The 12,696-nt window shown below is 39.6% G+C and overlaps 1 protein-coding gene across 1 annotated transcript in view; it reads right to left on the bottom strand.

Moving 5' to 3' along the window:
• grip2b (glutamate receptor interacting protein 2b) overlaps positions 1-12,057 on the bottom strand; it is a 366,783-nt gene extending 354,726 nt beyond the window's left edge. The window contains exon 1 of the mRNA XM_034082549.2: positions 11,570-12,057. Within this exon, the coding sequence (XP_033938440.1) occupies positions 11,570-11,720 (151 nt within the window). The 5' untranslated portion in view covers positions 11,721-12,057. The remainder of the gene's footprint in view (positions 1-11,569) is intronic.
• Between the last annotated feature and the right edge of the window lie 639 nt (positions 12,058-12,696).

Below are 12,696 nucleotides of genomic sequence, written 5' to 3'. Positions count from 1 at the left end.
ACTAAACTGTTTTTTTTATATTTTCTATTCTATATTTCTATCATTGACCTTCTACTTCCCCCCTATGTTGTATGTAGGCTACTGTTAATATGTAAATGTTTTCATCAAATATAAAATATTCAACAAATACAATTCAATAACGTGCTTTAACCACTAGACGGTGCGGGTTAAAAAACTGTCAAGTTTACAATGTTAACACAATAAATTATACTATACTTATAGAAAGGTATATCTGTCATTTAATGGTAAGCTATTGAAATTGTGATTCCATAGATGAGTCTCCCATCACCCAAAACCCCTGACTATTCTCTCAACTCAGTATTTACATTCTTTAATTAAAAGAAAATCAGTAATATTTTTAAAACTACAAGTCCATGTCTATAAGCTGTGCACCGTTATGGTGTAAATACAGCCTATCTACCAATTGGATCAAATATAAAAGTCAGCCGAATTAGTGTTGATACTGCAAGGAGACGTATTGTGTGAAAAGAAATGTAAGATGTTGTTTAATTGCTGATATATTTATGATCCATGCCACGTATTCAGTTTCGGCGGCATTTCATCCAGTTTGTCCAAAGGTCTTCTAATCAGGGCTCTATAAATAGAGAACTACGGCAGATGTGTAATATTTAATGCAGCCGAACCGTGTATTACACTGCTGTTATGTGATGACTTTCAAAGAGAAAAGCAAGCACACTCGGAATAAAGTATTCTTTTCTTTTCTTTTTTAAAATGTTTTCGGATTTCACATCGCATAAACACCATATCCCAACATGCATTGCGGCTAAAACATCCAATCATCGAGCTTCAACGATAGCTGAGGATTATGGGTAGTTCGATGTTTTAGCCTATTAAAACCTCTGAAAAAAGAAATGTGTCTCTCAGAATCAAAACGGCAAAACCTATGGGAAAAACACAAAAGCAGTGGACACAATTTAAACCAATTAATGTAATGTAATTAACAAGGATAAACTGATGTTTTTTAGTGGATGAGTACTGCAGATATCACTGTAAAAAGAATTTGACAGTGAGGGGAATACGGTTTTATTATGAAAACTTCGAGACCGGAAATACTGTTTTCACCCCGTGAGGGTTGACGCTAACTTTACATGGACGCTGCTGTCAATATAAATGAATAGGGGGAAAGATGTAGTATATACACGTTCTCCTGGCGAGACCTTAACTAATCTTCGTAAATACTATCAAACTATAGATCCTACACATCCACTGGACGTGGATTCTAAAAGTACAATATACACGTATTTTAATGGGGAAACTATCCTACAATTTAGGATTTTCCAGAGAGGGTTATTTGTGAATATATATACGACCCACCGGAGCGTTTGCCGTCAACGGGAGCACTAGAGGTCGAAAACTTTAAAACGTAATTATAGGTCGTAATAAGAGCTTGAACAATCGACTTATTTGGTCATATGAGTTGGAGGACTTGTAAAGTGCCCTCTAGGTTGCCCTTCTGCTGGATAAAATGTGATGCGCTGCCCTTTAGGCAGGGTTGCCAACTTTGGGTACCTGGCTGGAGTGAGATTTTGATATTATGGGTTTAATTACACATATGCGCACTAAATGACTGCTATCGTGTCAGCAGCGGGACCTTAGCATATATATAGGATATAGGATATATATACAATATATACAAATACACAAAATTGGACACAGACTATAAAGGGCACAAAGTTTCATTCACTAATGAAAGTCAAACACATGTTTGTTTCCACTGTTTTATTGTGTGCCTGTCGCGATAAGCAATTAATTGACTTATCGTACGATAAATAAAAATGAACTCGATACATTTCCATTTACATGAGGATGTGACTAGCGGTTCGAAAGGATGTACTTCAATTATTATTATATATTATCATTATGTCAGGGGTCTAAAATGGTCATACAACGGTGCCGACAATATTATTGTTTATCGCAATAATTTCCTGGAAAATGTATCCAACAAAATTAATTATCGTGAGAGGCCTATACATGAAACACACACACACAAACAAATCTACAGACTTACTCCAAACTGCCAAATATATTAATTAACACACTCTATTTTGGCCTAGTAGAACAATAAGCAGCAGCCTTTTACTTTTTTATCATTTCTACTGGATCTTAGATCTACGCTTGCGCAATACGGGGCGGCAGTTGCCAGAGAGTATTTGTGTTGGGTAATCTATGGTAGGGCTAACCCATACAGTGGTGGGGTGAAGTCAGTATTTGCAATGTAATTACATACACGCTCCCCCTTGACAGTGAAACGCCACGCGTGAGGTTTAGATTCAATCCAAATTGAACTGTATGAAATAAAAAGGCACATTTGTCTTGTAGTGAATAAAAAGGGCGACCTGGAGCCAATCCTGCATTTTCTCCACAAGTGAAAGAGTTGACCTGCTGAAAGCCCAGCCCCTGTAGGGGGGTCTGGGGGGATTCTCCCCCAGGAGATTTTTTGAAATACTAACATAAAATACACATTCTGGTACTCTCTTGAGAAGAAAAATAAATACATCTATTACTACACGACATATTTAAACAAATGAATGTCATTTTAGTTTTGTGTTACTTTGTTCTGAAAGCTGAACCTGCTGCTCCTCACAGAGAGAAGAGGGAAGAAGCTGTGTGAATTACTTTACATTGTGGATAAGGGTGGATAGCCCCCATTGTTCTGTGTGTCAACATGAAAGACAGCCCACAGACCTATCAATCATCAAACCGTGGGGTCTTATTTCATTACGTGTTGATTTCTATCAACACGTAATGTTGTATCGATGTAGAGATGTACTACAGCAAAAGTATTCTCCGTCAGGACTTCGTGCAACAACACCATGCCGTTATCTTGATTCTGATTGGCCAGAAGACATTATCAAAGATGTTCTATTGAGAAGACAATCACTACCTGACAAAACCGTTTCTAGTCTTCGGTATTCTTGTTTTTGGCGTGAGAATAGTTTGGGCAGAGTGAGAGCGTGAGATTGAGGGTGAAAGCATGTGTCACACGCCAGATGCGTGAGAGTTGGCAACCCTGCTTTAGGGTGCTCTTAAATGGGGAAAACATGATCAATTGCCCTCTAAGGTAACCGTCCAGTGGAGAAAACATGATCTAATGCTATATAGCCTGCCCCACCTGCTGGAAAACTTTCTGTGAGCTGGTGACCTTTTTATTTGATTTGCCCCTGCCCCCCAGGGCAGCTGTCTTTACAGTTCGTAGAGTTAACCTTTATGCCTACAAATGTTGAGATGTATTGGCTTGGAAGAAATAGAAGCAGATAATACAAACACACGCAACTTGAAAACTGTAAATGCTCCAACACATTACTAGAATAAACCTCAATTTATATATAAGTAACCAGTGATTCTGCCAAGTAATTATCCTAAGAGTTTAATATATTGCAAGGATATTGAAACATAACAGAAGTTTTATCAAGTTTGTCATTACACATTGTAAGCCGTCTTATCACTGTGCCGTTTTCCCTCTGAAAAGATGAACATGATTACAACACTATAAGTCTTGTTACAGATGTAGCTAATAAGATAAGCGAGGAGATATGATAGGGTTTGTTGATCCCTAAGGCAAAACTGGGTCACTGCAGCTGCAAAATGATAGCCTCTAAAGATAAATACACTGAAATATTTTGAAGATAGAGCATGTCTCTTGTTAGGTATATTTGTATAGGGAATACAGTACAGACATGTATAAGATCTATAGCTGATGCAGTTGAGCACACAAGCTATTTGATGCTACATAACTAACACAAAATATCTCAAATTAAAGGAATGTACTTGAAATTGAAACATGTTAATAAGATATTGCACCATTTCAGTTCATAGCAGCTCATGTAATTTTATTTTAATGTAATATTGTGATACTCAGATTGGGTTAGTGATTACAGTAGTTTTACTTTTATTGTTTTACTAGTAATTATAACAGAATACATTAACTTCCCCCAACCCAGGTCACAGTGCTGCTTTATGTCTGTACATACTGTTTATATTGATCTCCGGCAGTGTGGATCATGATGATATTTACTCATTTGCAGCCGTTTTCTATGTCTCATTTCATTACCTGCCCTGTTTGATGCCCTACTTTTGCTTTTTTTACTGGCATATTCAAGTTTCTTCCTTCTTTGATGCTGATGTAGACATTTAGCTAGCTGTGGATGTTGTTCAGCCTCTTCAGCCTTGGATTTCAATGGGCTGGTTTAAAATGTTTTCTTCGTCTGCTGTGCTTTTGAAGAGCATCCACATTTATATAACTTTTTCCAGTTCACCAGTCTTTCACCCACTTCAGTTGTTGTAAACAAGCCAGGGATCTCATTTATTTTGGGAATGTAACCTTTGCAGACCATTTACATGAACACAAACCCATACAACACACTAAGGGAAAAAGCATAATAGGGCCCCTTTAAATTAAAGCTTATTACTAGGCAGTGATATGCATAGGGACTAAGATATGTCTTAATGATGTCTTCCAGTCTACCTCTTACTTCAATCCATAACATTTCTACTTCACCAAGGGTTAAACAAAAAGAGGGATGATTTTAAAAATACTTCCCCTCACAAATACTGAATAGACCCTCCAATAGCACGTACATATTACTCATATACATATACAGACATACGTTCAGGGGCAGACATACAGGAAGCGGGTAAGCAGAACTGAAAACAACCAGTATGCAGTGAAGAAAATAGTTCTTTCTCGCATGTTGTGAACCATATTGCTTTTCTTCAAAATCAGTGGCAAGATTATATCTCCACTTACTGCTGTATTGTGAAATCCATGTTGTCACATTTTATTATCTCTTGAAGAAATGTGATCATTTGTCAGTGAATACAATGCAACATCATCACAGAGTTGAGTCTCAGGCAACAAGATGCATTTGTTTATGTGGACTACGAGCTTTAATAAATCAATGCACAACATAATGAGTGCAGCTGTTCATCATTATTTAACAGTAGGGGTTTCACAATGTCGGGGGATGTGATACAACAATTTGTATAAACAAACCATCTCCAAACTTTCTTCTCATTTCATAATTGTTAGTCTCTGTACTCTGCAGTCTATATTTGCATTCAAAAGCCATAACCAACGGAGGCTACTGTGTTTTAATGTTTACTCTCTCTTTGTTGTGTTTGATATTCTAAAGGATTTCTCAGAGGTTAAATGAAAAGAACACACGTGCCAGTCAAATCCTTTTTGTAGCACCCTGAACATGCTTTGACTGTTAAATGTACTGTGGGGTTTGTTTATCCGCAGCTCCAGTAAAGGTGAAGCTCTGACTGTTGGAGCAGGACGATGGTAATTTCCCACTTTGATCGCAAAATCAAATCTAGTTTGCATTATTTGTCAGATGCTGCAAGTAGTTCAGCTGGAGTTGTGATTATGAGATGAACATTAGAGATGGAAATTGGCTTTCATGGAACAAATGCAGAGGCTCAGCAGCTTTGGAGTATGTTTAGGTTACATAACTCATATGCATGAACCAAATCTGGCAGGGTTAGACAATATGAGTGGCTTGGGGGGTGACTTACAGTCACTCACAAACACACAACTAATCCTTCTAATGGATGATAATCAGAAAAAACATTGTTTTAGATTACGATTTCGTCTATTGTTCTGTTTTAGAACAGAATTATACAAAATACCCAACGACACATCTTAAATTTAGTAGATGCATGCCAGTTTTTGTAAATTAAATCTAATTTTATGATTATTGCCAAACTATTTGGAGACAAACCACCTTAATAAATTGTGAGGCAACAATCTGATTGGCATTAAAGTAAAATATGGATTTGGAGAATAATAAATACATTTGACAGCAGGCAAGTGTGAAGGAGGGAGATTGGAACTCTGGGTTAGACTTGAATGTGGATAAGTAGTTATATTAAGTTATTATTATTATTATTATTATCTGGATATAGAAGTGCCTTCAACCTGCCTTTTTCTCTAACATGCAGCAAGGGGCAACTCCATGGATGCAAAAAAGTCTGATTGTATGGAAGTCATGAGAAAATAACCAACAATCCACCATTTTTTTAACTTTTTGTTTTAGTATTACGGAAATAGTACAAATCACATGAGGAGATGTTAACACAATTACACTTGTTGTACTGTACCTCAGATACATTTGTATCGGAATTATTTAATGTTTTGTCTGTTATGTATGTATTGGATTTAGCACTGTATATGTTGCCTCTTACATCAACAATTGGGGAAATTGGTAGATTGTATAACATTTGAATTGACCAAGAACATACTTGTTATGTTTTGTTAGTACCAGTACCTTTTGAATTTTTTTTCGTTATTTAAACCATGTGATATTTTAAAACATTTTCAAGCAAGCTTTAAGTCCATTATTATAGTATTTTGTTGGTCGAACGCACTTATTGTAAGTCGCTTTGGATAAAAGCGTCAGCTAAATGTAATGTAATGTAATTATTCAAAGTTATATGTTTAGCACCCATTTCAAACGAAACAATTTGCATACCAACAATGTGAAATGTTCACAGTACATGAAACTAATATTTGTAGATTGTAAATTTGCACTTGATCACACTGTTTGTGCATATGGAATGTTATTTTTCTCCAAAAGTACAGGGAGCTTGCTTTCAACCTGTGCCTTACCCTGACCTTCAAGTAATCGCCAACTGAAAACTGGAATGTTGTGTCTGCATCCACCACATACTGTATATAGCACATGATGTCATTACATTGCATTTAGCTGACGCTTTTATCCAAAGCCACTTACAATAAGGGCGTTCGACCAACAAGATACAAACTTGAAGAAAACAGAATCATAAAGTACATCAGGTTTCATAGAGCCAAGCATTTCAAGTGCTACTCAACTGGCTTTAGGTAAGCCAGCCCTTTATTAGTATATAAGTGCTTTGTTAATAGTTCTATCGCTCGAAGTGGAGTCGAAAGAGATGAGTTTTCAGTCTGCGCCGGAAGGTGTGTAAGCTTTCTGCGGTCCTGATGTCAATGGCGAGCTCATTCCACCATCTTGGAGCCAGGATAGCAAACCCACGTGTTTTTGCTGATGGGAACTTGGGTCCCACTCGCAGCGAGGGTGCAGCGAGCCGTTTGGCTGATGCAGAGCGGAGTGCACGTGCTGAGGGGTACGGTTTAACCATGTCCTGGATGTAGGAAGGGCCAGATCCATTCGCAGCATGGTACGCAAGTACCAGTGTCTTGAAGTGGATTCTAGCAGTTACCGGAAGCCAGTGGAGGGAGCGGAGGAGCGGAGTGGTGTGGGAAAATGTTGGAAGGTTGAAGACCAGGCGAGCCGCTGCATTCTGGAGCCTTGAGGGACCCCTGTAGTTAATTGACAAGGGTCCGACCCTGTGTCAGTGGATAGTATTGATTGGTATATATAATGCATGGCCCAAAGGCACGGTTAAAACTTTCCAGAATCCCATATTGTTATCCAGTTATTAACCTCTTTATTCCCCACCTAGAACATTCAAATCACACACACACACACACACACACACACACACACACACACACACACACACACACACACACACACACACACACACACACACACACACACACACACACACACACACACACACACACACACACACACACACACACACACACACACACACACACACACACACACACACACACACACACACAGTTCAGAGATAATGGACAAATTGATCCATGGCTTTCTCCTCTCAGATCACTGCAGGTTCTTATCACCATCTGTCAAGTACTGCACTGTTAGGGTGCCGTTCCACCTGCAGTTAAGGAGGAACATTGAATCCTACTGTCAAATGTTTCTCTGATCGATGGGACTTGGACAGGTTGGGAGATATTTTTACATCATAGATTGTCCAACAGCTTGTGCCAATATTTCGTTTATTAAAGAAGTATCCTATTATGCTTTTTTGGGGTCCACTCTTTCCTGTTGTGTGTTATATAGGTTTTTGTGCATGTAAATGTTCTGCAGAGGCTAAAATCCTAAAGAGACCCCCAGAGGGAGTTTCTCTACACTCCCCCCTGCCTGAAACGCCTCCATCGGACTCATTTGTTTACTTCTGGAATATAATGACATCACTACGTAATACATGCGATTATATTGGCTAAAGCTCCAACACATTGTACGTGACAGGCTAAGGGGCGGGACATCTCTAAGCTGTTGACTAATCACAACAGAGCCGGCCAGCTAACCAATCAGAGCAGTCTGGGCTCTGGTTTCAGACAGAGGGTGAAAAGAGGTGCTGCAGCAGGCAGCATGAGAAAAATAAAGAGCTTTTTGAACATTAAAGCATGGAGACATGTCCCAGGAGAGGCACTACATACTGATATGACCCTGAAAATGAGCAGAATATGTCTTCTTTAAAAGTATATCGATCAGGGTTGAAATTATTTCAGAAACAGTAACCCACTTTCGGATACCAAATGTGTTCTCTGAAATGACAACAAATACGTTTACATAAACAGGGCCAGTTTTCCAGTTCAGGAAAGGTTCACCTGAAAAATGTATTTTTTGTGTGAATGTGTGGAATAAGAATCAACACTTAGGGTTAACTATGATTATGGGTCTGAGATTTGCCTCTAGAAAAACTGCAGTACAGTTTGTGTGCAGTGCAATCTTTCCTCCCATGGGAAGAGGAAAACCTTTGAGTTAAGCCAGGAAGTGAGTGAAAAGGAATGTCTCATTCACTTTTCAACAGAGGATAACTTGGACAACTTTTTTTTTAAGAGAAGGAGTTTCAGTGTTATCACTTCGTTTTGTAATGTCTCTCAGACTTCTCATTCACAGTTTTCAATTTTTCAGGCATATGTAAAAATGGTTGTACATTTTATTTTCTGGCAACAGAATAAACAATAACAGTGGTAAAAAGCATTTTTGACAAGTAGGAAGGAGGTACGTTTGAACTCTGGGTTGGATTTAAAAATGTATAAAATAATAGCAGTCAGTCGAAAAAGTAAGCTACTTCCTTAACTTTACTGCAGCTATCATTTCTAACATATCAGAGAATAAAGTTGTTGTTTGTTTGGTTTTGAGGAGGGACTGAAAATAGCAGCCAATGCAGGAGTACAACTGAATTTTCAGCAGGGAGTGACTCTAACTATGGTTGTATAACAAGTCTACAAGATAACTTCTCTGCTTCTTACTCAATGTATTAAAACAAAGTCTTCTTTAATACATTACGATGAAAAAGCAACGTATAGCTTTAAGGACTGAATAAATTATTAGGTTGCAACCATATTTCTTTGTATTTCATGCAAGATGATTGCAACATGTTGGTTACCTACAAAACTAATTGTGACATTGTGACACCCTCTCGTGTCCTTGGTTGCAAAACCACAACAGAGCCATTGCCTTTAAACCAAGATGCGACATCCAAAACACCATACGCCAGTCTTCAACACTTTTCAAAGTGACCTTTCCTGCAGTGCAATGTTTGGTGTTTTGTTTGATGCTGTTTGAAGTATGACTACTCCAGGTTCTGCTGAGTGATTAGAAAGATTGTTTGATGAAAGGATATATGGGAGGAGGAGAGGAAAATAGGCACACTTCCCTCTCTCTCATATGCGTTTACTGATATATACACTCTTTTCCTATGTGTTCTATCACGCTAACACTCTCACTGAGCAGTAAGTGCACGATCAAAGGAAGTTAAAAAATAAACCTCGCAAAAAAATGGAACTCTCCGTGAAACACTTCCCAAAGTCTTTGAAGAATATGAGGTAGCTCACAAACTGTAGCATCAACACTAACCCGCTCAGAGCTAATTAAATGCTAGCACTAGCTAATTAAGCAATTGGAACAGCACTGCAGCAAAGACTGGCACAGAGACAGTGTCCCTGCAGGAAATCTGGGTGCCAGAGTTTTATGCCACAGCAGGAGAAAGTGTCTTGGACATCTCAGCAGGACCAGAGTGCTGCTGAATAACATGTATGAGACTGAATGTGTGCACATATTTGTCACAATTGAGCCACTGTGGGCAAATGACTAAAAGCAATTGAAAAGCATTAGCATAGCATCGGAAGCATCAGGTCTTTGTTTTCTCAAAATGTCATTGCTGATAAAAAGTAGTCACATTGTATAACTTATTGGAGATGCAGTGTAGACTTTTTATGTTTTATACTTTCAAATAAGGCATCAGAAGGCCTTTATTAGCCAGTAAAATGATTAACAATGGGTGAAAGAACTAACATCACCAAATTAAGACTGAAAAGTCCAAAGACATGCAGGTTGTGTACATGTAAAGTTGTTGGTAGTCTGTCTCTATGTGTCAGATATGTGATATGCTGGTGTCCAGTGTCTATTCTCATGTTTGCCTTTTGGAAGCCGGTATTGGTTTCCAGCACCGGTGGTGTAGTGGTCGTTGGACGCGGGGGATCGCCGTACCCCCACTTATTTGGAGCCCCCTCTTTTTTGAAGCATGCCTTTTTTTTAATAGCCTAATAAATATGAAATCATTGCCAGTGTTATCAGTTGCAAGTGTCCATGGTTTTGAGTCTGTGTGTGTGTTGAGCGCAGCGCCGTCTGCTTTTTGCAGTACAGTAACTAAAGTAGGACTAAGCATACTGGTTGTGTCTGTAGACCTGTCTGCCCGAGTGCACTGCGCGCGTGCGCACTTGTGGCATTGTTTGGGATGACCTAATTAAAATAGCGTCCACCCAGTAAAACAAATCCCCACTAAACCACTGTCCTGCACCACACACATCATTCCAGTAAATGACTCACATGAGTGTTTTCTTATATGCCAAATCCATGGTCAAGGTCTAACGATCTGCTGTGACTAAAGATGCTGAGAGAAGGTTTGTGGTCATGATTAAGACTACTTGTGTATAGAATATGTTTGCCTCATAGCTACCAAAGTATGTATTGTACCAATTTTAACAAGCCCGGCATCTAATTTAAAACAAGCAGATTTAGTTATCCCTTTGTTTAAGACCAGCTTTCATTTATGTTTCTGTCTAGTCAACCAACTCTGGCAATATTTGGTAACACTGTGTTTAGGTTGGTCAAACTTGAAGCCAACATCAATCGACTTTCACAAACGCTCTTGCTATTACAATGCTAAATGTGTTTTTTAGCTGGTTACATTTCTAATGCTAGCAAAATACGTGCACACTTACAGAGACAAGAAGTGTAGGGCATTTGGTACATTTAGTACCGTTTGAAATGCTTTGGTTATATCAAATCAAAACTGGGGGTTACGTATTGTAACCCTAGTCTATGAGCACAGGCGGAGCCCTCTACTGGACTCCATGGGTACTACTCTCATCAATGATACGAGAGCGTTCACATACTGAAGTTGTATAAACGTAGCCTGCCAATCAGGGCGAGAGCAAGAGAAGAACATGACTTTCTGGAATACACACCAACAAACATATGCCTTGTTGTTCAAATAGGAACAGTACACACATTTGATATTATGAACCCATGCAAGCAATATACTGCATGTTCTGTAATGTAGAAACACCGCTTTTTCTGTTTTAGCATGCACACTCACAAGAACACACGCCATGGTATCATTCATGAACACCCAACGTCACACACACACACACACACACGGCCGTGCGACCTCTCACCACTGATGCAGAGGCTGAAGCGGCAGAGTTCGTCACACAAAGTGTCCGGGCTCTCCAGATCTCCCGGTCCTCCGTTTTTCCCTCCTTCTCTCCTTTTCTTCCTGGGCGACATCCTCTTCACCATCTTCATCACTCGCTCCACTTTGTCCATCCTGGATGATGGGTGTCGGACAGAGGTTCAAGTGATGGTCGACTTGTTTCTCCTTCTTCCTTTCCCCCTTTCTTCTCTTGGTTCTCACTCTTTCGCTTCTTCTTCGTCGGCCACTTCCTCCTCTTCTTTTTTAAATCTGTCTTTCTGGAAATCTCGATAACTTTCCACACTTACTTGTTTCTCGTCTCCCCCTCGTCCCTCATCTTTCTAGAATAGTGGCTTTCTGCTTTCCAAGGTCCCTCTTCCTTGTTCACAGATTCTGCACCTCTGATTTGTCCGCAGCACTTAGTTGCTTAGTCCCACAAACACTCTCCTTTTCGCCTTTCTTTCCTCTCCTCTTCAGCTCGCAGAATTCCGCTGAGCGAAGCGACGAGAGAAGTGAGACACTGAGGGAAAGGAGAGGGAGGAAGGGAGAGGACATTTACTTCTCCCTCCCCCTCTGCACCCCCACCTCGTCACCTCCCACATCAATCCTTCAAAACTCTCAGCTGGTGCTTCCAGAGAAACAGAGCGAAGAAATATATACGATGCAACTTCCTTTTATTTAAGAACACTCAGCATGGTGCTATCTTTTGGGGTTCTCTTTTCTCTTGCACTATGCTCCATTATCTTACTGCCACACACACACACACACACACACACACACACACACACACACACACACACACACACACACACACACACACACACACACACACACACACACACACACACACACACACACACACACACACAACACACACACACACACACACACACACACACACACACACACACACACACACACACACACACACACACAGTTTGTCCATGTCTTCCTCCCTCCTTTTTTCTATTGTTTCTTTGTTTGTTTGTCCTACCTCTTCCATATATTCCTCCCCTCTTATCAATCCTACTCCACTTGGTCCCTTGACCCTAAGCGTCCTTCCTATCCTTCCTAACTTACCCTCTTTGTTTATCTTTCAACATCCTTGTT

Source organism: Pseudochaenichthys georgianus, chromosome 5, assembly GCF_902827115.2.
Source record: "Pseudochaenichthys georgianus chromosome 5, fPseGeo1.2, whole genome shotgun sequence".
Lineage (NCBI taxonomy): Eukaryota > Metazoa > Chordata > Actinopteri > Perciformes > Channichthyidae > Pseudochaenichthys > Pseudochaenichthys georgianus.
Note: the sequence above shows the minus strand (reverse complement) of the source record. Positions and strands in the feature narration are given on the sequence as shown.